The sequence below is a fragment of the Desmodus rotundus genome, chromosome 5 (genome assembly GCF_022682495.2).
Source record: "Desmodus rotundus isolate HL8 chromosome 5, HLdesRot8A.1, whole genome shotgun sequence".
Lineage (NCBI taxonomy): Eukaryota > Metazoa > Chordata > Mammalia > Chiroptera > Phyllostomidae > Desmodus > Desmodus rotundus.
Genome location: NC_071391.1, coordinates 291,725 through 318,625, shown reverse-complemented (window position 1 = coordinate 318,625; position 26,901 = coordinate 291,725). Strand labels below are relative to the sequence as shown.

Sequence of the window (26,901 nt, the reverse complement as noted above, 5' to 3'; positions counted from 1 at the left end):
TCAGGAAGGCCCTCTGGAGCCCCTATGGGTGCCCACCCCCACCCTGCCCCAGCCTGGGGGCTTGGAGGGGAGAAGGCCCAGTGTCAGCCCCGGTGGGCCCAGGACACTCCAGGACCCCCCATGGAAGGGTCCTCTTCCTCATAACTATCCTGAGGCCTGTGAACTTCCTAAGCATTTGTAGATGCTCCAGTCCCTACCACAAGGATGAGATCTGGGTCCTTCCTGCCCCTGGGAAGCGACCTTGCAGTGACCTGTCTGTGAGGGACGGTGATGGCTGGATCTTTGCCGAAGTTCAGTGCTTAACAGAGCCGCACTTGCCTGCTTCCCTGTGCAAGGCGGAGCAAGCCAGCAAGCCAGCCGCACAACAGCCGGGACCCGCAGGGGTTAAACAGGGGATAGAGGACGGGAAGCTTCAGCTGAATGCGACTGTCACTTTCGCAGTGGACACACGTGTCACTTAGACAGCTGGGAACGGAGCAGGTGCGCCTGCAGCATCCGCCCCAGTTCTCAAAGCGTCCGTGAGCTCTCGCTAACCAACCCCTGCAAAATAAACGGGGAGACCGTGTTCAGGGCTCATTGTCTGTCCACCAGAGGACAGTGTCCCTCCTGGTCCCCGCTTTTCCTTAAACTGTCTGTGCTGTGTCTTTCCTTCATCTCCTGTGGAGCCCACTCAGGAACCACCACTCCACGCTGGTCGTGGCACCTTCCCTACAAACAAGAGAAAGAACAAAACAGACAAGGAAATGCATGTTTCAGCACAGGAAATTTTCTTCCACGTCTACTCGCCCTGTCTCTCACACCTGCAAACTCGGATGCGGCTGGCGGAGGCAGGGGCCGCAGGCACTGCCCCCCGGGAACCTGGAAGGCACAGGCCCAGCCAGGGTTGGGCAGCTCTCTTTGCCCCCCTGCCTGTCCCCTCTGGGAAAGAAGGCCCAGCAGCAGGTCCATGGGGCCACCTGCATGGGAAGCTGTCTGCTCAGCCACCCCCTCCCACCTTTATCTAAACCCTCTGCATGGCCTTTGCTTAGAAAACTCGAATGTTTGCTTTGCAGGAAGAGTCAGGACAGAGGCAGAGACGTGCCAGAGGCAGAGACGTCCAGGTGTCAGGGAGCCTGTGTCATCCTCTGGGTGGCAGGGTGGGCAGAGATGGGCCCTCGGGTGGAACCTACAGGCCTGGCCTTGCCAGTTTGCCCTGGGCCTTGGCAGGGGGGTGTCTGTGTTGGGACAGTTAGGGGGTGTGGGTGAGGGTGCTGAGGCGACACAGTTGGGTTGGCCAGGCTCCCAACCCTCTGCCCCACTGGTTGTCTGCCCTGGGCTGCACCCTAGTACCTGACATCTGGAAGCTGTGAGAGAACCAGGTACGGACCTTATTTCCGTCAAGAATTTAGAGGGGAAGGAGACAGGGCTAGAAACATCAGTGTGTGGTTGCCTCTCCAAGCCTCGTACTAGACACCTGGCCCGCAAGCCAGGTGCGTGCGGCCACTGGGTATGGAACTAGGGACACTGCTTGGTAGGCCGGCGCTCAATCCACTGAGCTGCACCACTTTACTTCCAACTCAGGGAGCCTCCTTCCAGGTCAGGGCCGGGTTTCCTTCCACCTGAAGAGCAGGGAAACCTGGGGCTGTCTTGCCGGGTGGCCTGTGGTCTCCCAGAGGCATGTCCCCTGCAGCCTTCTGGAGCTGATGGGGGTGTTCAGGCACGAGGGTGTCCTGGACCAGGGCCTCCGTGCCTCAAATGAGCCATCCTGGGTCAGGGCTCAGACCTCTGGGAAGGTGGGACCCCCACCCCTAACCTTATTGCATTCATTCCTCCCAGCTGGGGGACAGGTGCAGGTAAGGCCGGAGGACCCCTCTGGGTCTGGAATCTGGACTCATCCTGCCACCTTGAGCTTGTCCTGTGACCGCCCCACAACACCTCTGCCCCACAAGGGGCAGGAGGGAGGAGCACACAGGGGCTTGCATAGCCGGCCACCCTGTGCTTCCAGGACGCAGCCAGGTGCCCTGTCCCACCACAGCTGCCTCCTATGTCTGCACGTGTCCTGCCTCACAGGGACCCTGCTGAGCTCCCAGGGGACAGGCAACAGGCAGAGGGCCCTGGTCTGCACCCACGAGGCACCCAACCCCATCTGGAGTCTGGACCTCAGAGAGGAGGCCTGTGACAGCAGAGGTGTGGGCTGTGGGGGCGGGGCTCCCCCTGGGCTGGGGCGGGGGTCTGTGTGGCCACTTGCAGGGGCCCTGCCTGGGTACAGTGAGACCTGCAGAGTCCAGGGCCTGGGGAGGGGAAAGGGAGGGGTGCCTCCAGGAGGGAGAAAGCCCCCAGGGCCCACCACAGCCCTGAAGGAGCCACAGAGCTGCCCTGAGTGACAGGGACAGGAAGCAGCCCTTAGGCTGCAGGCTCCCCTGCATTCTTGTTCTTCCGCCAACTCACAGTGTGGGTTTTCCCACTTTCTCGAGTGCAGTTTTGAAAACCCTAGGAAATAGACACTTCCGAAAAATCAGAACTACCCCAGAAAGGGAGGGGCCCCGAGCACTGTCCCTGCACTTAAAAGCTCCCTGTTCAGGGCTCTGCTTCAGGAAGCTTCCACCTTCTTCACTTGAGACCACACCTGCTCCCCAAACCCAGAGATGATCAAGGAGGAACACGAGGTGGCCATCACCGGGGTGCCCCAGGGCTCAGGACCCCTGATGTCCACCGTGGTCAACATCCACACAGAGACCGTGGTGCCTGACCACATCGTGTGGTCCCTGTTCAACTCCATCTACTTCAACGTCTGCTGCCTGGGCTTGGTGGCATTCGCCTACTCCGTGAAGGTGGGTTGGTGTGTGTGAGCCCACAGGGGTCCTTCTGCCCACGCTGCCCTGGAGACTAGGGAGGCATTGCGAGTGTGTACACAAGTGTGTGTACAAGTCACAGTGAGTCTATACCGGGTGCATGGGGGTGGCACGGTCAGCCCTGGTCCACAGGACTCCATGCAATTCCCTATTGACCATCCAGAAATGATCTCTCATAGAAAGAACGAAGGGAATCCCACACCCTGACACCTAGTGGGGTGAGGGGAAGGAGAGGAGGAGCTCTGGGACCCCCGGAGAGGCTGAGAGGCTCTGAGGGAGGGACCCCTGTGACCATGACCTCCCCAGGCTCCAGGGAACAGGCAGAGGAGGGTCCTGATGTGGCTGAAGGGCAGGGGGAGGGGCTCTGGGCAGGAACCAGCAGGGGAGGACCTGAGTCAGCAGCTGGCTCTCCTTAGGCCCAGCTCCACTCCAGGCCCCCCTCACCATCTCTTCTCCCTCAGTCCAGGGACCGGAAGATGGTGGGCGACATGACTGGGGCCCAGAGCTACGCGTCCACCGCCAAGTGCCTGAACATCTGGGCCCTGGTCCTGGGCCTCCTCATCATATTTGGTGTCATCATCTCTGCCATCGCCATTTCTGTCGCTTCTACCATGTGAATGGCTCGCTGATAATACGGAAGAAATTTCAACATCATGAAGAGATAGGAGGCTTCTGAGGCCGTCACCCTTCCCGCAGCTGTTCACACGCTCGTGTGTCCACAACTGAACGCAATAAAGGACACGCACGGACAGCCTTGTGCTTCCCCTAGGGAGGGGTCCTGTGAGAGTCCCAGTCTGCCCCTGGGGCTGAGCCCACCCTGCACCCTGTCCCACCTGCTTGCTGCCCTGGTGGTGGGGTGCAGCTTGTGCTGGGGCCTTACCTGCACCCGGCCCCCAGCTGGGGCAACAAAGGGAAAAGCTAGGGGTGGGGGTCTCTCCTTCCCAGAGGTCTGAGCCCTGACCCAGGATGGCTCATTTGAGGAACGGAGGTCCTGGTCCAGAACACCCTTGGCCCCCAAGTCCCCCATCAGCTCCAGAAGGCTACAGGGTACATAAGTTCGGGAGGCCACAGGTCACCTGGCGAGGCAGCCCCGGGTTTCCCTTCTCTTCAGGTGGAAAAGAAACCCAGCCCTGACCTGGAAGTGAGCTTCCTGAGCTGGAAATAAGCTCCGAACCACTTTCTCTCAAGGCTCCCAGATGTCGGGCACTAAGGGGTGGCCCAGGGCAGACCCAGCGGTTACCAGCGGGACAGGAGTGTTAGGAGTTGGGCCAGCCCAGACTGCCCCTTCCTCCCTGTGCCCAGGGCCCCTGCTGTGGACCCTCCACACCCTCACCCCCACCTCCTTTCTGTCCCCAACAGCGGCGCACTAACTCTCGTTGGGGCTGGCCAGTTGGGGCCCTGAGGAAAAGCCATAGGATCTCAGGCTGTCCCCGGGGGTCCCACGTCTGAGCAAGAGAGGGTCAGGCCCGAGGAAGATGGTCCTGCACAGGGGACGATGGCGGACCAACATCTCTGGGTCCCCAAAACACTCGCAGAGAGGTGGGGAGGGGCTCGCTGGAGACTGTGAGAAGAGAACCGCAGGGAAAATTCAACTGGATCCCTCCCCGCAGGCCTGGCCCCGCCCACACGTTGGCACCCGCCCACTTCCGCCACGCCCCCCTGCTAGGCCCGCCCCTCCTGGCCCACTGTGGGGTCACGCAACTCTCTGAACCCAGCCAGCCTGGACTCCACTCCACCCGCCACCCTGGAAACGCCCACCTGGGTAAAGGTGACGCTTGGTCAACCCACATTCCAGACGGAGATGCTGGGGCGGCTCCGAGGACTCCAGGAGCTCGGGCCGAGCCGTCGGGAGCCCAGCGGACAGGACCCAGGACCTTCCGAAGGGCCTGCACTGCGCCTGCGTGAAGCCTCAAGCGCCAGTGTAATTTTCCCAAAGCTCCACACCGCGGCTCGTCTGCTGGCTGCACGACGTCTCCCGCCTAGTGCCGTCTACGTCCCAAGTCACAGCCGCGCAGATGCGCTCAGATGCGGGCCGCTCAGTGCTGAGCGCACTTCCTGACCGGTGCCCGGCAGGGGATGTACCTGGAGCCGAGGTCGCAGTCACGTGACGGCATCCCGCTCTTGTCCTGCTTGGAGCAAGTTCTTCCCCGACCCAGAGGAACAGGTCCGCCAGCGTCCCCTCCTGCAGGACCCCTTCCCTGGGCCTGACCCCCTCCTGCTCAGACGTGGGTCGCTCGGGTACAGGGGCGCATCGCTCTAGACAAGGCCTACCGCAGACACAGTCCAGCCCTCTTTGGGCCCCAGAGTCAGGGCGCCCCAGTGGCTGTAACTGGGTGGGAGGGGGCGCAGCTACAGGGGCCAGGGTTCTGGATCTGTGTAGCGCCTGGGCGCCAGGACCCAACAAGACCACAGGGGGAAGAAATGCTGCCCACAGACCGGAACCAGCAGGACTGACCTTGCCCCACAGCTGGAGCCCACACGAGCCCAGGGCTCGTCCCCAAAGGGCGAGGCTCCTGTGGAGACAGGTTCACCTCCCAGACACAAGCCTGTGCCCCCTGGGACTTCCCCAGCCTCTCTGGGGTGAGTGTGCAGGGCCTGGGGGGAGGGCACGGGTCAAGCTCAGGACAGCCCCGGGCCCAGGTGCATCAGCGGACCTGGCAAAGCCTCCCACCCCAAGCCTGGGGGTCCCCGAAGGCTGAGGGACCCTTCCTGGGCACTGGCAGAGGCTCCAGCTAGCAGGCCCAGCCGGTTTGGTGGGAGGATTTGGTCCTTCCCTCAGGGTTTCTGTCCCTCAGGGCTGACTGCTCTGTCCCTCCCAGGCCCCAGCACAGCCCTGCTCCTATCCCCTGAGGAGGAGCAAGGACAGACCTGGTGGGCTGGGGGAAGCACAGCCATGGCGGGACCACCCAGGTGGGGCTGTGGGGCTGGGCTCCACCCTGCACTGGACCTGCGAACACCATGGCCTCCCAGGGCACTGGTCTGCAGCACTCACCCTGCTCCCAGACAGTCTGGGGTCGGGGAGAATTGTCCTAGGGGCCCAGGGTGTCCTGGACCCAGCTTCTGCTCCCAGCAGGAGACCAGGACCATCTGAGAAAGAGCTGGACCCCCCTCAGAGAAGCAAGCAGGTGGGCCAGGGGGCAGTGGGCTCAGTCTCAGGGGCAGGCTGGGCACTTGGCAGGAGCTGTGGCCCAGGAAACGTCGGCATTGTGACATCCAAGTGCACTTTATTGGGTTCAGTGGGGACAGCTATGTCTGCACAGAGTGCTGAATGCAGGGGGGCGGGGCGGTGGGGGCAGAGCCAGGAGGGGGTGGCGAAGACGAGGTCCCCTTGCCAAGGGCAGCGACTAGTACCCTCCGTGGTTCTGCCCGGCCTGTTTTATTGCATTGTTGATTGCTGGGAACACCACCAACACCAAGAGAACAGTGAATCCTATAGTCCAAAGGAGGCCCAGGACCAGGGCCACGAGGTTCAGTTTCATGGCAGTGGACGCATAGCTCTGGGCCCCGGTCACATCGCCCACCATCTTCCGGTCCCTAGACTGGGGGAGAAGAGATGCTGAGGGGGGCCTGGAGTGGAGCTGGGCCTGGGGAGAGCCAGCTGCTGTGACTCAGGTCCTCCCCTGCTGGTCCCTGCCCAGAGCCCCTCCCCCTGCCCTTTAGCCACATCAGGACCCTCCTCCGCCCGTTCCCTGGAGCCCCAGCAGGTCCAGGCCAGGGGGGTCCCTCCCTCATAGCCTCTCAGCCTCTCCTGGGGTCCCTGGCACCTCCTCCCCCTGCCCTGGCCCCTCTGCTGGCCTCACTTCAGCAGGGGTCAGTGTCTCTGAGGATCTTTTCCTTTTCTGGACCAGACATGAGGTCTGGGTGGGATGTGTGAAGGACGTGATTTCTCTAACTGGGATGGAAAGGAGAGCTCCTGGACACGGTGCAGACCCTCCCTTTGGGAGGCGCGTCTGTGTAGCCCCCCTCTAACTCTTGTGGGGAAGGAGCCCCCACCCAACACACACCCACATCCACTCAGAAAACTTGTCTCACTAGGAGCCTCCGTGTCAAGGGTCCTGTGTGCAGGGGAACCTCAGGGCCCACACACACTTTCCTGAGAAGCTACCAGGCACCCACCCACCTTCACGGAGTAGGCGAACGCCACGAAGCCCAGGCAGCAGACGTTGAAGTAGATGGAGTTGAACAGGGACCAGACGATGTGGTCGGGCACCTCGGTCTCTCTGTGGATGTTGACCACAGTGGACATCACGGGTCCTGAGCCCTGGGGAGACCCCCAGTTCGCCAGTTCCTGTTCCTCCTTGATCATCTGTGGTTGAAGGTGCAGGTGTGGTCCCAAGTGAAGAATTGGAAGCTTCCTGAAGCAGAGCCCTGAGCAGGAGCTTTTAGGTGCAGGGCCAGTGCTCAGGGCCCCTCCCGCTCCAGGGCAGTTCTGATATCTCGGGAATGTCTATCTCCTGCGGTTTGTGTGTTGGTAAATACGGTGGTAACCAGCAGTGTGGAAGGAAGGAGTGAGTGTCTGATAAAAGCTTATGGGCCCTGTTCTCCAGGGTGGACCCCGCTTTGCTCTGCTCCGGGTCCGGCAAGGGGCCCTTCCCAGGTGAACAAACAGGGACCCTGGGTTCTGTGTTCGCAGGGAGATTTCCTGAGCTAATAATTAATCAAGTGATGGATACAAGATTTAATTTTTTTCCCTGGCAGAGGTCATCACAGTGGGTCTGTGACTGGCACTGTCACCAGCACCAGGTGGTGCCACCTCCAGTTCCAGTACAGTCAACCATGCTGTCTGACAAGGTCCAGACATGGGGGGTATATCTTCAAGGAAGCGTATCCTGGCCTGGAGGACGTGGCATTACTTGGGATCTGTGTGTGGTTTTGTTCTTTCTCTTTCTTGGAATCTGTATTTTTACTGCCTTAATCATCTGGAATCTCCTAGAAATGATCACCACTCTTAGAACTGACCAGCAGCTGACACAAACAGGATATAATCAGACCAATGCGTCTCTGGTCAACAAGTCCCTGAATGTCTAAAAGTCGTTAGAGTAACACCCCCTCCTTTACCTTAAATAAGAATATATATCAATTAGACAGCCATAGAAATAAGAAAAGCTGGTTAGCTATTAGGTATACAGAAACAGTTACTATGAAGCTAAAGTTTATAGTACACAGAGAAACATTTTAGACAGAAAAGATAGATAGCTAAGTTAGATATCACAAAGGCCTTATTGCCTCTGCTCAATCTACTGTATACTTTTGCCCTATGAACAATTTCTGAAAATGTCTAATCGTCTGATTTATAACTGTCCTAGTTAAAATAATCTTTGTTCACTAACTGAATCTATGGAAAACTTTGGTCAAAACAATCTTTGTTTAATATAATTATATCCATGGAAACTTTCATACTTTTCATGGTTACTTTTGTATTGATGTTTCTGCTTAACTGATCATGCTATACACTTGCAAATGTTAATCTATGCCAAAAAGGAAAATATAAAAATCCACTTGTACTTGGCAATAAACGAGTCAGTGCTTCACCTGCCTCTGAGCTGTGTAGTTGCCTGATCTCCACGCGCCGATGCCTCATAGCACCTTCGGGACCCCCTGGACTCTGCTGCGGCTGGACCGCGGCAAGGTGGCGCCACTTCACAGCTGCTGAGTCCCTCCCTGAGACCCCCAGTAGGAGCCTCTGTCTGCAGCCCAGCGTCTGCTCTGAGGACAGCATGCAGGCAGCTGTGACACTCCAGTCTGGAACCACCAACCACCGTCAGCGTGTGTGGCTCCGTCCCTGTGAGCTCAGAGCTGTGGGCGAGGGGCGCAGAGCAGTGACCCTGTGTCTCTGAGGAGCTGGCCCCGGAGGGCTGCGGGGCCCGTGGCGCTAGGGCCTGGCAGTGCCTTCTGACCTTGGGTGTCTTTCCCAGCTCGGTCACATGGTTCCCTGAGAGCCAGGAGAGCTTCACTGTAGGTGTCTTATTATAGCCATTGTCAAGTTTTTCTGAGAACTCAGAAGATTATCTTCAGAAAAAGGAAACAGAGGGGCTAATGAGGATGTCGGGAGCAGGCTTTGGGGATGGGGTGCTGCGCTTTTTCATCCAGCGGACCCCACTCCCGCTTCCAGGCCCTTGAGGGCCACCACAGCCGAGGGCCCCACGGCCAGACCCCTACAGCCCCCGACTGGACTCAGGCAGGGCCTTCCTGCCCCACGTCAGATGCCACGACCCAGCTCCGGGAGTCGGTGGGGAGGACCAGCACACACAGACCTTGTGGGCTCAGATCCCGGGGTGGGGGTGGGGTCCTGGCACCTTCAGCCTCCACAGGGTTACGCCGAGGGCGGTGGCCGTGGTCAGCAGCCCACGCCCCTTCTCTTTGGAGTGTTGACCAAGGAGCTGACCCTGCCGGTCCTACAGCCCGCAATTCTTCCACTGGAGCGGATGTCAGTGCTGTCCTGCCGCGTGGCTGGACGCCGTGGTGTGCGGTGCCTGCCTGGACGGTGCGCCCAGGGACTCTGGGGCAGCACCTCCCGTGGGCCGACTGTGGGTCTCCCTGACCACACAGCCCACCCTGGTCCTCGTCAGCCACTTGGGGTTCCTCCTCCACGAGGTTCCCGGTCACGTCCTCGGACCCATTGCTGTGGCCTTTCCTGTCTTCACTCGCTCCAGACACCGCGGCTTTGTCAGCCTCCTGGGCTGCCACTGCCACCATCCCTGGCTGCTTCACCCTTGCCGGCGTCTTTGGAGCAGAGACAGCTTAATTCACTCGACATCATCAGTATTTCCCGGCAAGTGTTGGTGCTCTTGGCGTCTTTCTGAAGAAACGCTCTTGCACATCCAGGGCGCCCACACGGCCTCCTGTGTCATCTCTTCGCCTGCTGACAGTGCCCCACGGCCTCTCCGGGTGACGCTGGGCGCTGCTCCTGCACTGGGGTGGCACTCCATTTCCCAACATCGTTGCTGACGTGTGCGATTGCGGGTGAATCCCACACACAGAGTTTGAACCCACGACTTGGCTAAACTCCCCACCTGTTACCAGAAAGTGTGTACAGAGCTGAAGGGCCCATCCCACGACGGCCGTGTCGCCTGCGAGGGGAGACCCTTCGGTTTCTTTCCTCACAAACTTCCCGGGCTCACCAGCCACACTCAGGCCTCCTTCCGGGGGCGGTGCCAGTGGGGCCCCTACGTCCTCTCCATCCCAGCGTCCCCCCTGACACGCTGACTGTCCAAGGCCTTGGGAGAGGCTCCCTGCAGATGAACCGTGCTCCTTTCTCTTTCCGAGCAGCTGCGCCAGTCTCCTGAGATCAGAAAATGAATTTTCGGGACGCTTCTCCTCTGTCTGTGGGCAGGTCCCATGCATTTGTATTTTTAACGGGTGAACGTGTGAATGTTCCCTGGGAAGGAACTTGCGGTTTGGGGAGCAGGAGCACAATTTACTGCCTGGAAAGCAGGGGCCAGAGGAATAACGGCCCCGGGCTCACCCTGCCCACACGGGCCCCCAGCTGGCTCCTCCTTGTCCCGCCCTCTCTTGGGTCCTGAATCCGTCCACTTGGCCTCCACCAGTCAGAACACCACACAGCAGCCCACCTGCTTTGCACCCCCTGTGATGCTGAGTCCACAGTCCCGGCCACCGCCTTAACCAACACAGTTCCACGATGGTCCTCAGGCCAAACCACCCAGGGCCAGGTGCCAGAGAGGGGGACAGCCCCTGTGCCCTAGCCTCCTGGAATTATTCAAACCAGCCCATTCCTAGCGATTTCCCCAACAACCTGCCTTTCTTCCCTCTCCTCCTGCCTCCAAACCCAGCCTGCCCCTACCAGGCCCTGGCCGTGGCCTCAGGGCCCACCAGGCCCTCCTTTCCAGGGCTCTGGGAGTTACCTTGAACTTTTCATTCACTGGCTTCCGAGTCCTCACTCGGTCACCTTTGTAAGTGAAGACTCAGGCACAAATCATCCCTTTGGCACCAGGAGCTGCCGGGGCAGGTCCAGGCCACCGGGGGCCCTGTGGAGGCAGAGCTGGGCATCGGTGGCCCCCGCCAACCCGAGAAAGTGCTGCCGACCACACACTGCACACGATTAGAAATTGGTTTTAAGAAGGAATCACGGATGAGAACCGATCACATCTGCTGTTCTGGGCGCAGGAAGCTTCCTGTGTGCGTGAGCAGTGCGGGTGGGTTCCCGCGGTAGGGAAGGACAACAAACCCCAGGCCACTCCACTGGAGGAAAGGGCTCCACCAGCCGTCCCCGACCTTTCTGGCACCAGGGGCTGGTCTCATGGAGGACAATTTTTCCACGGACAAAGCGTGGGGGTGGGGAGACTGGAGGCAGAGTCAGGCCCTAAAGGGAGCAGAGCTCCCCTCACCTTTGTGCTGCTCACCTCCTGCTCTGCAGCCAGCCGGGTCCCTAACAGGCCACAGACTGGTCCCAGTCCAAGGCCCAAGGCCTGGGGTTGGGGCCCCTGCTCTAGTCCTTCTATGGAACATGGTGACGCTTGTCACACACTGAGGTGACCTCCAAGTGAGCGGCCAAACAAGGCAGGAACCACTATTATGGGAAGGATCGGGCAGCTGATGAATGAAAACATGTTGTTTTACACATTGTGTGTGTTTGTGGTATTTGTCAGATTTCCAAACTCGCCATTTGTCTTTTTACCCTCACTCTAAGTAAACACTCACTTCTGCACCACCTTCGTTTCTGTGAGTTTGTGCTCCTTTTTACACAGAACCAAAGACTTGGTAAGCTTGCTTCCCCACCCTCCGCGCGCCCCTGTTACAACTGGGACAGACTTGTCCCTGGCCTGGGCCTGCCTCCTGCCTGGGTGATGGGGACTGGGTGGTGGCCCAGAGTCCAAGGTCGGCAACAATGGGGAGGAGCCCTGGCAAGTGGTGTCACTGTCGAGCTCAGTAGGCCTTCGGGTCATCAGGGAAGGGCACCTGCCCACTGCCAGAGGTTGACAGAGTCTCATAGGACCCTGCCTGGACGAGGCCACCCTCGGCGCCCAGCGCCCGGCTGGCAGCAGGCCTGCTCCAGGAAGTTGCTGCTGGCGCTCACACCCCGTGGTGGGCTGGCTCCTTGGTTCATTCATGCAGGAAAGGTTGGCTGAGCCCTTACACAGTGTCGGCCCAGCTGGGTGCAGGACGGGAAGAGCCGAGCTGGTCAGGGCTGAGCCTGAGGTGCCCCTGTCCGGGGGAGGGCCAGACACGGTACAAAGCACAGGCTGGGCTCCTGATCTTTGGTGGTCCCCACAGGGACAGCTGGCCTTGCCTGCAGATGAGGTGTTGGTCATAGTCGGGCAGGACAATGTTCCCCACCTGTTGGGGCTGGAGAGCAGGGATGTTTCGGGGCTTCTGCAGTGCCCAGGACAGTGCCCCACAGAGGCCAGCCCGCCCCAAACATCAGCAGTGCCAGGCGGTTTCCCTGGGCCGGGCAGACATGGCGCTGCCCCAGGGCGGGGAGGCGCCTGGCCTGGTGGTCTGGGCTTGCAGGGCTCCTTGCGGCTAAGCCCCGGGGAAGGCAAGGGTTCTCTTCCTGTGTCACAGAACAGGGACTGAGTGCTGGGAGGACAGGGTGCACCTGGGCCGTGGGGCCCCCCCCACCGCTCAGCGTGGGCTATTCTTCCTGAGGGCCAGGCACTTTCCCCCTCCCGAACTGCGGTCTTAGTTTGTCCTGTCAGCGCTCCCCAGGATTCAGAAGGGTACGTGCTCTCCCCCGTTTCACAGAAACTGGGCCAGGGCAGCACAGAGCCACACGCTGCCCCCCAGGTCCTGCGTTTCCCTGGGCACTCAACAGCACCCGCCTTCCACCACCTCCCTGACCCCGGGCCCCAGAGCCCCTGACCTTATGGGCACTCAGAATTCCAAGTCCTGGGGACCTTCCAAACCGTCAGCACAATGCAGACTCGAGACCCTAGGCAGCTTGGGGATCTGCAAGGGTTTATCACTGGGCGAATTAGAAAGATTTCCCCACCAGGCCTGGGGCCTTGTTTGTTTTCCGGGAGCTGACCTTGTTGAGTGTCCCGGCCAGGCTGCTGAGGAGGTCAGAGGTCGCATCTGCCCTTCCCATGTGTGTGAGGGGCAGGACATGGGTGGGGCAGGGGTCGCCCTGCGCCCTCGTCTCCACAGCCATCATGCCCGTCAGTCCGTCCCACCAGGCAAAAGCTCGCCCCGCAAGGAGAGAAAGGCGCCTGGGTGCCACTCGGCCCACACTGTCCAGAGGGACCTTGATCCAGAACCTCTCCTCTGGCCTTAGAGGACCCCAGAGCTCTGTGGTCAACAGGGTCCTGAGTGGCAGCCATGGAACCCAGCCTGGGATCCACGTGGCCCCAAAGTGGCCCCCAAGCCGCCTCTTTCCCTGCGCCCAGCAGCTCCTCCTTACCAGCCTGGGAAGCATGTGACTCAAGCTGCAAGCTGGGCAGGACTGGAGACCTTCACACAGCCTCTCCTCCGACCACATCCCTGAAGGCCTGGGCTCTCATCCCCCTCTCTCCCCTGGAGGGTCCTTGGCAGGCCCTCCCCTCTCATCGGTTCATACAGCTTCCCCGCCTCACAAATTCTGAAAGTACCCTGCTCCCTCTTCGCCTGTCTTTACCCTGCTGCACCTGAAGCTCCATGAGGACTCAGCCTGGACCTTCTGCCAGCGTGTCCCCAACTCTTGGGGACACTTACCCAACCTCCTCTTCAAGGGGTGTGTGGGTTCAGAGGGCTCTGCCTGAACTCTCAGCACCTGCTCCCGCTCTGCTGGCCGCTGGCCGTTTAACAAATGCGGGGTGTTCTTGGGGGTATCTGTCCTGCAGCTCTCAGACGGGGGTGTCCTGGGGTTCACCAGCAGCGCTAAAGGACTCTGGGAAAAAGCAGCAATCCCTCCCAGGGGATGCTGGCCCTGACCGCACGCCAGCAGGGACAGGTCCAGCCACCGTTCCTGGCCCATCTCTGCAGGTCGTCCCCAGTGCGCGGGGCCAACAGCCACAGGTTAAACCAGGAAACACCACCTTTGGGTCCAGCGACAGGCCTTCTGGCCCCTAGTTAAAGCGCGTCCTAATTTGGATTTCGGTCTCATCGGAACGCGGTGGAAACAAATCTGGGTCAGAATTCGGATGAAGTCAGAATCGGTTCTTACGGGGTCTAACGCCCCTCCCTGGCTTTGGGACTGGGGGACTGACAGTGCCCATAAGGTGACACCGCGCCAATAGAGACCCCACTCCGCACCCCCTGGCGTTGCCCCGCACACACCCTGAGGCCGTTGTTTGCTCGCGATGCCGCCAGGGGGCAGCGCAGGACCACGCGTGGCTGGAGGCGTCGAGGCCGAGCGGCTGGGCTGCTCCGGCGGCAGTGGGGCGGACTCGCTGTTCCGGGCGCGGGTTTGCACCCCGCGGACGGCCGACGGGGCCAGAGCCGTCGGGCAGCTCGCGTGCTGTGTCGGGAGGGGGACCCGTTTCCCGGCGCGTCCTGGAGGCCGTGCACTTGGTGCCCGGCCCAGACCCTGTGCTCGAGGCCGCGGCTGGGTCACGGTTGTTCAGAAGGTGCCGCAGAAACCGCGTGTTTTAGCCAACGACCGCTCCCGGCCGCGGTGGGGGGCGGGGAGCGCAGCGGGGGAGGACTAGCAGAGGATCCGGAAGTGAAGGGGCGCGGGAAGAGGAGCGCGTTCGGGTGGCAGGGGGGCTGGGACTGGGGCGTCTGCGGTTGGGCGGGGCTGGTGCAAGGGGCGGGAGCTCAAAGGAGAGACAGCGCGGAGGGGCGGGGCCAGGCTTGGGGCGCGGGTGTTCCGGTACAGGGGCCCAGCCTGCCCGCGGAGCAGTTTTCTGTTTCCCCGAAGTCACGTGCGTCGGGTGGGTTTGGGGCGGGGAGCCGCGAACTTGTGGTTACTAGTGGGCGTGGAGAGCGTGCTGGCTCGGGGTCTGCTGGCCGCCCCCGGTCGTCGGAGTTTCGCAGGGCAGCTGCCGGGACTGCGGGAGGCAAAGCGGGGGCGGGGAGCGCCCCATCCCGCATCCGGCCGCTGCCCAGAAAGAGGAGGGGGCGGCGGGCAGAGAGATCTGTCCTCCCCGGCGCTGGGACGGCGAGGGCAGTGTTTTCTTCCTTCTCGCCGGGACTAGGACGAGACCAGCATGCGTCAGACGAGTTCCCGCTGGTCCGGCCCCGCGGCCTCTAGGGCAGCCTGCGCCAGCTCACGTCGCAGTGCGCGGGGCGGTGGGAAGCGGGCATCCCAGATCCCGGACTGAGAACAGAAGCCCCTTCCCCGTATCCGCTGTCTGGGGAGAAATTCCTGTGCAAATCAAGACACACGTGGAAGGGGGCTGAAGGGTTACCAGTCCGTACCCTTGCTAACGCTGTCTACAGGAGACACACCTCAAATACACAGACGCTCACAGCCCCGACCCTCGGGGCTCAGGTGGTTGAAGGTCGTCCTGCAAAGCCAGAGGTCACGGGTTGCACCCCACTACCCTCCGCCCCGCCCCACTCAGGGCCCAGATTGGGTTGCGGATTTGGTCCCAGTGGGGCCTGGTCCAGAGGCAACACCTGATGTTTTGAAACCAGAAAAGGGAAGATTAGATTCGAAAAACACTGCACTCTTCTCGCCCTGGGCAGTTAACTGTTCCCAGGGGCTGGTGGTGGTCTGTCTCTCCCTGGGACTCAAGGGCCCGGATGCCTCCACTTGTCCCCAGGTGGTCATCTTTACCAGGGCCCCAGGAGGTGGGCTATCTCCCAGGAGCCAGAATGGGCCTTATCTGTAGTTTCTGAAGCAAAAGCTTTAACATATGCCTCACTTACTAGGCTTGGCCCAACTCTTGAGTCCCCTGTCAGTGTCTCCCATCGATGTTTCACTGTCTCTCCCTCCTTTCCCCTCTCTCTGAAAGCGAGTAAGTAAAATCTTTCCAAAACTAGACATACACAGACTGAAGTAAAAGGGTGGAGAAAAACACATTTCACGATATCGGGGACAAACAAAAAAAGCTGGGGCACCAATACTTAAACCAGAGGACATGACCCACAGATGGTCACAAGAGGCCAAGAAGGACCCGGTGGCTCCACCGCTGACGATGGATCAGAAGAAACTCGTTAGAGGAGACCCGCGCACCCACGAGTCCATTGCTGCACCTGCAACAGTCGAGGGAAGGAGGCGGCCTCGCTGCGCAGGGAGCACAAGTGAAGGGGAGCAGACAGACCACGGACAGACAGGCCCTGCCGAGAGGGGAGCCATTGGCAACAGAGCAGATGGACCCAGGGGGCATCGCGCTGTGTGAGAGACAAGCCAGAGAAAGACCGAAGTCACGTGAGCCCACTTATGGGGAATCCAACAAAGGAAAGAGAAGGGGACTCAGAGATACGGCGGGGGGGGGGGGGGTGTTGGGGACAGCTGAGCAAGGTGAAGGGATGAGAAGCACTCGCTGGGGATGACAGAATAGTCACGGGATGTCAGGGCGGCTTAGGGAACAGTCCTGTCGTCACCATGGACGGTGTCACGTGGGCACTAGGTGTATGGGGGTGATGGCTCAGTTCTGCCTACCACGAGGGCGCACGCCCGAGACTGACAGAATATTGTCTGTCGACTCTGGTGGAGGAAATAAAGAATCTTTTCCCTCAATGAGCTGAGCGTCAAAGGACTTGGGCTAAAATTCTTAAGTTCAAGTCCAAAAAGTTGCAGTAGTGGGAAGGAAAACAATCCCAAACGAGGGGAAACAGAACTTTGTCCGGGAAAGCAAAGGTCTGGTGCTGTTTCTGATTAAACGCCCATCTGACTCCAGGCTGTGCGCTGGGGGGGCTGGCGGGCCGGGGGGGCTGGGGGCCTGGAACGGGGTCCTGCCCTGGGGACCTGTGCAGAGGAGGCCCAGACCTTGCAGATCTGCTGGTCCGGGCAGCTGAGCTTTGCTTTGACAATCAGAACAGGTTGTTTGCTTCCAGATCTTTCTCCAGGTCTTCAGAGGCTGCTCCTGGAGGGACCCGGGAGAGGCCCTTGGTTCCCTTATCACTCTCTGCCAGGCCTTCCCCTCTCTGCCTGGGGGTGTCCTGGGGCCCCAGAGTTAAGTCAGCTGCGCCCAGAGCCACTCGTCTGAAAAGACCAGAGTGGCCCTGGCCCGTGTGGCTCAGTTCGTTGGAATTCCCGGTCAGGGCACCTAGGTAGGTGGAGGGTTCCATGTCTTCTCGGGTCTTGGATGGGAAGGCAAGGAATCAGTGTCTCTCTCCCTCTCTCTCCCTCTCCCTCTCTCTCTCTCTCTGTAAAAGCAGTGAGCAAATGTTCTCGAGTGCCAATGAAACAAAGACCCAGAGTCACTGGATGGGGAGATGGTCACGTGAAAGGGACAGCGCCTGCCCTGTGGACCTGGCAGAGTGTCGCTGCAGGGAAGTGTCCCTCCTGACCCCATGCCTTGGGGCGCTCACTTCCCCCCTCTCTGGTCCCACTGAGGAAGGCAGGACCCTGGAAGAGGGACACTGAGACAGACAGTCCAGCAGGCACTCTGCAGCCGTCTAGGAGATGCGATCTCCCCTCCACCAAGGACACTGAGGAGTAAATGGTTTGCACTTCACCCCAACCACAGGGCAAACTGCTTAAACCACCCACTGGGGGAGACAGAGCAGAAATCCAGTCAGTGCCCTTGGCCGACCCCACCCAGCACCAGGAAGTGCAGGGAGTGACCTCATTTTGGGGTCTGCAGAAAGGAGAGGAGTCTTCTACGGACACCCCGCCTGGCCTGAGACCTCCTCTAGCCCCCAGCCTTCACTTTCTCTGTTATTATTACACGTACTTACTTTAGGAGAGAGGGGAGGGGAGGGAGAGAAACATGGCACCCGACTGGGGACGCAGCCTGCAACCCAGCATGTGCCCTGACTGGGAATCAAACCTGCGGCTCTCGGGTTCTCAGGCCAGGGCTCCATCCACTGAGCCCCACCAGCCAGGGTCAAACGCCCAGCCTTTGAAAAGCCTCACAGCGCAGGTCCACGCCAGCCTGCCCTCCCTGCCACAAGCACTTCCACGCCCTTCCTCCCCCAGCAGCGAGCATCTCCTAAACCCCCCCGGGTCCCCAGGAGACTCGCAGCAGGAGTGGAGTGGGCGGCAGCAGCTTGTCCAGGGCTGCGCCCCAACCCTGTCCCCATGGCCCCATTTCTCTGCTTCAGAGCCCAGATCACACTGTCCATGATCACACGCACCGGACCAACCAGCACTGTAAAGCGTCAGGACACGGGTGCAGCCTAGCAGAGGAAGCGAGGGTTCCAGGGGACACGCTCCCGCAGGCGGGCAGGACGGGCGCCCTGGACCCAGTGCTGGCAGCACCCAGCACGGAGCTCCCGAGTGGCCTCACGAAGGGATGTCTCTCGGGAGTGTGGTCTGGGGACCCTGACACTGCGCCATCTGCACTGGGAACTGGTCAGACGCGGCCGCCTCTGTGACGGGAACTGGACCCGTCCCTGCTGAGAAAGGCGCTGGGTCCTGTAGGGCTGGGCGGCCCCCAGTGGGGCTCCGAACAGTGGAATCGGGAATGGCTGGAGCAGCGGGCTCTCAGCCGAGGGTAGTATAACAGTCCTCAGTGCCCCAAAGGAGTCACTGCTGGCACGTCCCCGGGGGAGGGACAGCTCGTCCTCACAGTGCATTCCAGTCAGCAAGTGGCGGGGGACAGAGGAAATGGAAAATCACCATTGGCAGATGGCACGGGAGTGACCCTGGGAAGCTCCCCCATGGGCTGGGTTCGCGGGGCAGAGTTTGGACAACACGAGCCTTGAAGTGTCTGTGCAATGCACCACCATGGGCCCCGAAAACTGGTTTTACGGGGAGACACCCCCAGACCCACCCGGGCCTGGTGCTCAGGGTTGGGTCAGGTCACTGTGGAGACAGTCACCCTGGGCAGCTCCCTGAGAGGGGTGCTGAGCAGGTCCCAACCCCATTTCTGCAACATTGTTGCCAGCAATGCGCAGCCTCATGCCGCCCCGCACAGCACAGACTGGACGGCTTGTGAAGTCACAGGGGTGCTCTCCCTGGGGCCACCGTCGCAAGGAGCCAGGACACGTGGACGGGCTGCCACTGGTGGGACCAGGGACCTGGCCCCGGGAAGGACCTCAGTGATGCCCTGCAGACAGCAGGTGAAGTGTTCTGTTCGGGGAGGGTTTCCCTTCAGGGCAAGTGCTGGTCTGGGTCCTGGGGGCAGAGGAAAGGCGTCAACAGGAAGTTCTGGGTGGGGGGAGGGGGCCCGAAGCTCTCCGAACTGCCTCCCATCCTTCCTAAGTCTCAATATGCATCAGAATACAGAGCTGGAGAAGTCACATGTTGAGAGAAGTACTGAAAAAGGGGCAGAGCGGCCGGGAGGACAGCCCTGCTCTGGGGCTGGGAGGCTGTGTGACCAGGGCCAGGCGGCCAACGTCTCTGTGTCTCCCTTTCCTGTGCGATGATGTGGAAAATAACAGCACTTCCCGCGTCCCCACGGGCATGCAATCTATTAGCATATGCCAAGTATGTCCAGCTCGGGACACACCACGCGGCCTGGAAGGGCCTGCTTCGGGCACCAGGAAGCCTCAGGACGCGTCCCTCCCAGACATCTGCACTGGAGGAGGAACTGAGAGAGGAGGAAGCCAGGCCCAGAAATGGCCGGGGCCCCGGCGGGGTCAGGGTCCCATGCCTGTGTCCCAAGAACAAGCCAGCCCCCACAAGCAGGGAGGAGGCAGGGCAGCCATGCCCGCCCCCAGCAGCTGCGGGGCTGGCCGGTCCAGCAGGGGTCGGGGGGACAAGAGGACCGAGAGGGAGCCACAGAGCAGAGGGGCCAGGCCCCAGCGCGCAGACTGGGGGGGGATGGACGGGGACAGGCAGCCTCAGGTGAGCCAACGGCCACCACGCACCACAGGCCGGCCGAGTGTCCACCCCTGCAGCCGCTCCTCCCAGAGTCTGGGCTCAGGAAGTCCCTGCTGGATAAACAAATGAATAGAACTTTCCCTAGAAGTTATAAAATGAAAAAGATCATCCATGAACGTCAACGAGTATGGAAAGCAGAAACAAAACTTGGGCAAATACTGACTATGAAAACCGTGAAGGAATTGAGTCTCAATAGAGAAATTCATGGAACGAGTATGGATTTACAGGACGAGGTTCAGCAGGAGATGCAACTTAGAAAACACCCAGAAACACAGGGCAGTCTCGGCCTGGGACCGCAGTTGGGTGAATCCAGGGACCTCCAGACCTGGGAGGGGCCTCTCAGGAGGGCGTCACCCGAGCCCCCACCTGGCTGGACACCCGGCACCCGAGACACAGAACCAGGTGGCCGAGGATCCACGGAAACTCAGGCCACAGACGCGCTGGACACTGGCATTTGCAGGTGACCTCCTGAAGGTCAACGGTGAATCCCACATTTCAGTACAGCTGGGGGCCGGGTGCAGGTAAGGCCCCAGCACAAGCTGCACCCCACCGCCAGGGCCGCAAGCAGGTGGGAGGGGGTGCGGGTGGGCTCAGCCCCAGGGCAGACTGGGACTCGCACAGGACCCGTCCCCAGGGGAAAGCACAAGGATGTCAGTGCGTGTCCTTTATTGCGTTCAGTTGTGGACACACGAGCGTGTGAACAGCTGTGGGAAGGGTGACGGCCTCAGAAGCCTCCTATCTCTTCATGATGTTGAAATTTCTTCCGTATTATCAGCGAGCCATTCACATGGTAGAAGCGACAGAAATGGCGATGGCAGAGATGATGACACCAAATATGATGAGGAGGCCCAGGACCAGGGCCCAGATGTTCAGGCACTTGGCGGTGGACGCGTAGCTCTGGGCTCCAATCACGTCGCCCACCATCTTCCGGTCCCTGGACTGAGGGAGAAGAGATGGTGAGGGGGCCTGGAGTGGAGCTGGGCCTGGGGAGAGCCAGCTGCTGACTCAGGTCCTCCCCTGCTGGTCCCTGCCCAGAGCCCCTCCCCCTGCCCTTCAGCCAAATCGGGTCCCTCCTCTGCCTGTTCCCTGGAGCCTGAGCAGGTCAGGGCCAGGGGGGTCCCTCCCTCATAGCCTCTCAGCCTCTCCTGGGTTCCCTGGCACCTCCTCCCCCTGCCCTGGCCCCTCCGCTGGCCTCACCCCAGCAGGGGTCAGCATCTCTGAGGATCTTTTCCTTTTTCTGGACCAGACATGAGGTCTGGGTTGGATGTGTGAAGGATGTGATTTCTCTAACTGGGATGGAAAGGAGAGCTCCTGGACACGGTGCAGACCCTCCCATCGGGAGGCGCGTCCGTGTAGCCCCCCTCGGACTCTCTTGGGGAAGGAGCCCCCACCCGACACACACCCACAGCCACTCAGAAAACTTGTCTCGCTAGGAGTCTCCGTGTCAAAGGCCCTGTGGGCAGGAGGAACCCTGGGGACTCACATGCACCCACCCACCTTCACGGAGTAGGCGAACGCCACGAAGCCCAGGCAGCAGACGTTGAAGAAGAGCGTGTTGAACAGGGACCAGACGACGTGGTCGGGCACGGCGGTCTCAGGCTGGAAGTTAATCACGGTGGTCGTCACGGGCGCTGAGACCTGGGGAGCCCCCAGCACGGCCACCTCGTGGTCCTCTTTGAGCATCTTGTAGGATGGGGGTACTCCGGCGTGGGGGCCAGTGAAGAAGCGCTGGGAGTTGCGGCTCATGGTCCCTGACTGAGAGGACGTCCGCAGGACCCGGGAACGAGGTGAGCTCGGTGGGTGAGGCTTGACGTGAGAACTTCCCCACACTGCTACTCGGGATTTCCCCAAAGTTTGGTTTTCCTGGAATCTGCGAAATTCAGGATTGGCTGTGCCTCCGGAGGCGGCCCCGGGTGGAGTGTCAGGTTACACAGGCGCTGGGGGAGGGGACTGCTGGGGCCTGGAAGCTTCCAGTCCCTGCCACTGGAGTCAGGCCTTGGCCCAGGTACACTGGTCCCTCATCTGACGTGTGATGGGCCCTGGGGACATTTCTCCAGGGTCCAAGCCACCTGCCTGACAGGAAGCAGTTTCACTAGCAAATGTGCTTCCTGTATTAATTTTAAAATATTATTAGTTCATTTAAAAACAGCAATTGTAGCCCTGGCTGGTGTGGCTCCGTGGATTGTGCACCAGCCTGAGATCCCAAGGGTCACTGGTTCACTTCCAGGTCAGGGCACATGCCTGAGTTGCTGACCTGGTTCCCTGCTCCGGGTTTGGGAGTCACAGGCAGGCATGACGCCCCCAACCTCGGCTGACTCCCACTGCTGGGCCCCTGGGATTGTGAGGACCCCAGCAGCACCTGCAGCCTCTCCCATGGAAGGGCGGTGCTGGCCCCTCAGCCCTGCACAGGACCCTGTCCCCACGCCTGACACTTCCCTCCTAGGGCACAGGGTTGCGGACTACCGCCTGTGGACCACAACAGCCTGATTGCTTCAGGGGAGTGTTCCAGGAGGGGCAGGGCAGCTGTGCCCCCACCCCCCTGCACCCTGCTGATAGTGTGCAGGGCGGCCCTGTGGGACGGGCATCACGTGGCCCGCCACAGCGGTGACAGGGTGACAACAGGTCCCTTCCTCCCGCCCTTGGCCACAGAGCCTGTGTACCTCGCACCGTGGGGACTGGCACCAGCAGCAGCAGGCCTGCAGGGGAGCCCAGGCCACCGCCCAGGCTGGGGGTGTGCACATCACCCACCAGCGCCCCTGACTCTGTGCTGGGGCCCACAGAGCTGGCCCTTAGTGTCCTCTGCACGCAGCACGAGGAGGTCAGCACCTAGGGTGCCCGGGGCGGCCCCACCATCCCCACGGTCTCGCCCAGGCCCATCCCACCCCTCGCTGCCAGCAGCAAATGAACAGTGAGCAGCACCTCACCCCGGCTCTCACCCCTGCCAGAGAAGCACAAACAGGTCCCAGATGGAGTTTTTCGAGATTTCATTTATTTATTTTTAGAAAGAGGGAAGGGAGAAAGGGAGGGAGAGAAACCGATGTTAGAGAGAAACGTCTGTCTGTTGCTTCTCAGGGTCATCCCTACCCAGCAGGGGTCAAATCCCAAATCACAGGGATGTGCTGTGACTGGGGATTGAACCAGCATCCTTTGCCTTTGGGGAAGTGCAGGAGCACCCCTGCCACCCGCACGTCCCTACCTAGTCCTGGCCCTGAGCTGTGTTCCAGCCCAAGTTTACACGCAGTCATCTGGTTCCCCCTCCCGTGGTCTGAACCTGACCTGGTTTAACCTCTCAGGGAACCGTCCCATCTGGGCCCCACAGCTGCCAGTGCCCAGTGCCCTGTGCCCTGGGTCTTCAGGACAGGGTGGGGCCCGGCCTGTGCATTCCCAAAACCCCTCCCACAAAGGGCTTCAGCTCACAGCCACCCACCTGGGCTGCAGCGCTCAGCTGTCAGGAAGGCCCTCTGGAGCCCCTATGGGTGCCCACCCCCACCCTGCCCCAGCCTGGGGGCTTGGAGGGGAGAAGGCCCAGTGTCAGCCCCGGTGGGCCCAGGACACTCCAGGACCCCAAGTGGAAAGGGTCCTCTTCCTCATAAATATCCTGAGGCCTGTGAACTTCCTAAGCATTTGTAGATGCTCCAGTCCCTACCACAAGGATGAGATCTGGGTCCTTTCTGCCCCTGGGAAGCGACCTTGCAGTGACCTGTCTGTGAGGGACGGTGATGGCTGGATCTTTGCCGAAGTTCAGTGCTTAACAGAGCCGCACTTGCCTGCTTCCCTGTGCAAGGCGGAGCAAGCCAGCAAGCCAGCCGCACAACAGCCGGGACCCGCAGGGGTTAAACAGGGGATAGAGGACGGGAAGCTTCAGCTGAATGCGACTGTCACTTTCGCAGTGGACACACGTGTCACTTAGACAGCCGGGAACGGAGCAGGTGCGCCTGCAGCATCCGCTCCAGTTCGCAAAGCGTCCGTGAGCTCTCGCTAACCAACCCCTGCAAAATAAACGGGGAGACCGTGTTCAGGGCTCATTGTCTGTCCACCAGAGGACAGTGTCCCTCCTGGTCCCCGCTTTTCCTTAAACTGTCTGTGCTGTGTCTTTCCTTCATCTCCTGTGGAGCCCACTCAGGAACCACCACTCCACGCTGGTCATGGCACCTTCCCTACAAACAAGAGAAAGAACAAAACAGACAAGGAAATGCATGTTTCAGCACAGGAAATTTTCTTCCACGTCTACTCGCCCTGTCTCTCACACCTGCAAACTCGGATGCAGCTGGCGGAGGCAGGGGCCGCAGGCACTGCCCCCCGGGAACCTGGAAGGCACAGGCCCAGCCAGGGTTGGGCAGCTCTCTTTGCCCCCCTGCCTGTCCCCTCTGGGAAAGAAGGCCCAGCAGCAGGTCCATGGGGCCACCTGCATGGGAAGCGGTCTGCTCAGCCACCCCCTCCCACCTTTATCTAAACCCTCTGCATGGCCTTTGCTTAGAAAACTCGAATGTTTGCTTTGCAGGAAGAGTCAGGACAGAGGCAGAGACGTGCCAGAGGCAGAGACGTCCAGGTGTCAGGGAGCCTGTGTCATCCTCTGGGTGGCAGGGTGGGCAGAGATGGGCCCTCGGGTGGAACCTACAGGCCTAGCCTTGCCAGTTTGCCCTGGGCCCTGTCAGGGTGGGTGTCTGTGTTGGGACAGTTTGGAGGTGTGGGTGAGGGTGCCGAGGGTCCACAGCTGGGGCCCAGGCCACAGGGAGGGGCTGGCTGGGTCGGCCAGGCTCCCAACCCTCTGCCCCACTGGTTGTCTGCCCTGGGCTGCACCCTAGTACCTGACATCTGGAAGCTGTGAGAGAACCAGGTACGGACCTTATTTCCGTCAAGAATTTAGAGGGGAAGGAGACAGGGCTAGAAACATCAGTGTGTGGTTGCCTCTCCAAGCCTCGTACTAGACACCTGGCCCGCAAGCCAGGTGCGTGCGGCCACTGGGTATGGAACTAGGGACACTGCTTGGTAGGCCGGCGCTCAATCCACTGAGCTGCACCACTTTACTTCCAACTCAGGGAGCCTCCTTCCAGGTCAGGGCCGGGTTTCCTTCCACCTGAAGAGCAGGGAAACCTGGGGCTGTCTTGCCGGGTGGCCTGTGGTCTCCCAGAGGCATGTCCCCTGCAGCCTTCTGGAGCTGATGGGGGTGTTCAGGCACGAGGGTGTCCTGGACCAGGGCCTCCGTGCCTCAAATGAGCCATCCTGGGTCAGGGCTCAGACCTCTGGGAAGGTGGGACCCCCACCCCTAACCTTATTGCATTCATTCCTCCCAGCTGGGGGACAGGTGCAGGTAAGGCCGGAGGACCCCTCTGGGTCTGGAATCTGGACTCATCCTGCCACCTTGAGCTTGTCCTGTGACCGCCCCACAACACCTCTGCCCCACAAGGGGCAGGAGGGAGGAGCACACAGGGGCTTGCATAGCCGGCCGCCCTGTGCTTCCAGGACGCAGCCAAGTGCCCTGTCCCACCACAGCTGCCTCCTATGTCTGCACGTGTCCTGCCTCACAGGGACCCTGCTGAGCTCCCAGGGGACAGGCAACAGGCAGAGGGCCCTGGTCTGCACCCACGAGGCACCCAACCCCATCTGGAGTCTGGACCTCAGAGAGGAGGCCTGTGACAGCAGAGGTGTGGGCTGTGGGGGCGGGGCGCCCCCTGGGCTGGGGCGGGGGTCTGTGTGGCCACTTGCAGGGGCCCTGCCTGGGGACAGTGAGACCTGCAGAGTCCAGGGCCTGGGGAGGGGGAAGGGAGGGGTGCCTCCAGGAGGGAGAAAGCCCCCAGGGCCCACCACAGCCCTGAAGGAGCCACAGAGCTGCCCTGAGTGACAGGGACAGGAAGCAGCCCTTAGGCTGCAGGCTCCCCTGCACTCTTGTTCTTCCGCCAACTCACAGTGTGGGTTTTCCCACTTTCTCGAGTGCAGTTTTGAAAACCCTAGGAAATAGACACTTCCGAAAAATCAGAACTACCCCAGAAAGGGAGGGGCCCCGAGCACTGTCCCTGCACTTAAAAGCTCCCTGTTCAGGGCTCTGCTTCAGGAAGCTTCCACCTTCTTCACTTGAGACCACACCTGCTCCCCAAACCCAGAGATGATCAAGGAGGAACACGAGGTGGCCATCACCGGGGTGCCCCAGGGCTCAGGACCCCTGATGTCCACCGTGGTCAACATCCACACAGAGACCGTGGTGCCTGACCACATCGTGTGGTCCCTGTTCAACTCCATCTACTTCAACGTCTGCTGCCTGGGCTTGGTGGCGTTCGCCTACTCCGTGAAGGTGGGTTGGTGTGTGTGAGCCCACAGGGGTCCTTCTGCCCACGCTGCCCTGGAGACTAGGGAGGCATTGCGAGTGTGTACACAAGTGTGTGTACAAGTCACAGTGAGTCTATACCGGGTGCATGGGGGTGGCACGGTCAGCCCTGGTCCACAGGACTCCATGCAATTCCCTATTGACCATCCAGAAATGATCTCTCATAGAAAGAACGAAGGGAATCCCACACCCTGACACCTAGTGGGGTGAGGGGAAGGAGAGGAGGAGCTCTGGGACCCCCGGAGAGGCTGAGAGGCTCTGAGGGAGGGACCCCTGTGACCATGACCTCCCCAGGCTCCAGGGAACAGGCAGAGGAGGGTCCTGATGTGGCTGAAGGGCAGGGGGAGGGGCTCTGGGCAGGGACCAGCAGGGGAGGACCTGAGTCACAGCAGCTGGCTCTCCCCAGGCCCAGCTCCACTCCAGGCCCCCTTCACCATCTCTTCTCCCCCAGTCCAGGGACCGGAAGAGGGTGCAAGACATGGTTGGGGCCCAAGAGTACGCGTCCACCGCCAAGAAACTGAACATCGCGGCCCTGGTCCTGGGCCTCATTCTCGTCATCATTTTAATAGTAATTAAGGCAACGACTTTGGTGTAACTATTCAGTACTTGCTATGACGTCATGAAGAGATAGGAGGCTTCTGAGGCCGTCACCCTTCCCGCAGCTGTTCACACGCTCGTGTGTCCACAACTGAACGCAATAAAGGACACGCACGGACAGCCTTGTGCTTCCCCTAGGGAGGGGTCCTGTGAGAGTCCGTCTGCCCCTGGGGCTGAGCCCACCCTGCACCCTGTCCCACCTGCTTGCTGCCCTGGTGGTGGGGTGCAGCTTGTGCTGGGGCCTTACCTGCACCCGGCCCCCAGCTGGGGCAACAAAGGGAAAAGCTAGGGGTGGGGGTCTCTCCTTCCCAGAGGTCTGAGCCCTGACCCAGGATGGC

The 26,901-nt window shown here is 60.7% G+C and overlaps 4 protein-coding genes and 1 long non-coding RNA gene across 5 annotated transcripts; 3 read left to right on the top strand and 2 right to left on the bottom strand.

Annotated features, from left to right (window-relative positions):
- The first annotated feature begins 2,587 nt into the window (after positions 1 to 2,587).
- Positions 2,588 to 3,571, top strand: LOC112317070 (interferon-induced transmembrane protein 3-like). The gene is made up of 2 exons (XM_024574058.3): positions 2,588 to 2,810; positions 3,293 to 3,571. The coding sequence occupies exons 1-2, from the start codon at positions 2,625 to 2,627 to the stop codon at positions 3,446 to 3,448; spliced, it is 342 nt and encodes a 113-aa protein (XP_024429826.1). The 5' UTR covers positions 2,588 to 2,624; the 3' UTR covers positions 3,449 to 3,571.
- A 331-nt stretch (positions 3,572 to 3,902) lies between these two features.
- Positions 3,903 to 8,373, top strand: LOC139440902 (uncharacterized). The gene is made up of 2 exons (XR_011651178.1): positions 3,903 to 5,411; positions 7,530 to 8,373. It is a non-coding gene; the product is annotated as an uncharacterized lncRNA (long non-coding RNA).
- On the bottom strand, positions 6,036 to 7,310 carry LOC128780962 (interferon-induced transmembrane protein 2). Its single transcript, XM_053924739.1, has 2 exons — positions 6,952 to 7,310; positions 6,036 to 6,370 (listed from the first exon to the last, which is right to left on the bottom strand). The coding sequence occupies exons 1-2, from the start codon at positions 7,135 to 7,137 to the stop codon at positions 6,176 to 6,178; spliced, it is 381 nt and encodes a 126-aa protein (XP_053780714.1). The 5' UTR covers positions 7,138 to 7,310; the 3' UTR covers positions 6,036 to 6,175.
- Positions 8,374 to 20,293: 11,920 nt separating the features above from the next.
- Positions 20,294 to 21,491, bottom strand: LOC112317069 (interferon-induced transmembrane protein 3). The gene is made up of 2 exons (XM_024574056.4): positions 21,142 to 21,491; positions 20,294 to 20,583 (listed from the first exon to the last, which is right to left on the bottom strand). Exons 1-2 carry the CDS (start codon positions 21,388 to 21,390, stop codon positions 20,428 to 20,430), a joined length of 405 nt encoding a protein of 134 aa, XP_024429824.2. The 5' UTR covers positions 21,391 to 21,491; the 3' UTR covers positions 20,294 to 20,427.
- Positions 21,338 to 26,805, top strand: LOC128780799 (interferon-induced transmembrane protein 3-like). Its single transcript, XM_053923611.2, has 3 exons — positions 21,338 to 21,431; positions 25,746 to 25,933; positions 26,418 to 26,805. Exons 2-3 carry the CDS (start codon positions 25,748 to 25,750, stop codon positions 26,559 to 26,561), a joined length of 330 nt encoding a protein of 109 aa, XP_053779586.1. The 5' UTR covers positions 21,338 to 21,431; positions 25,746 to 25,747; the 3' UTR covers positions 26,562 to 26,805.
- The last annotated feature ends 96 nt before the right edge of the window (positions 26,806 to 26,901 follow it).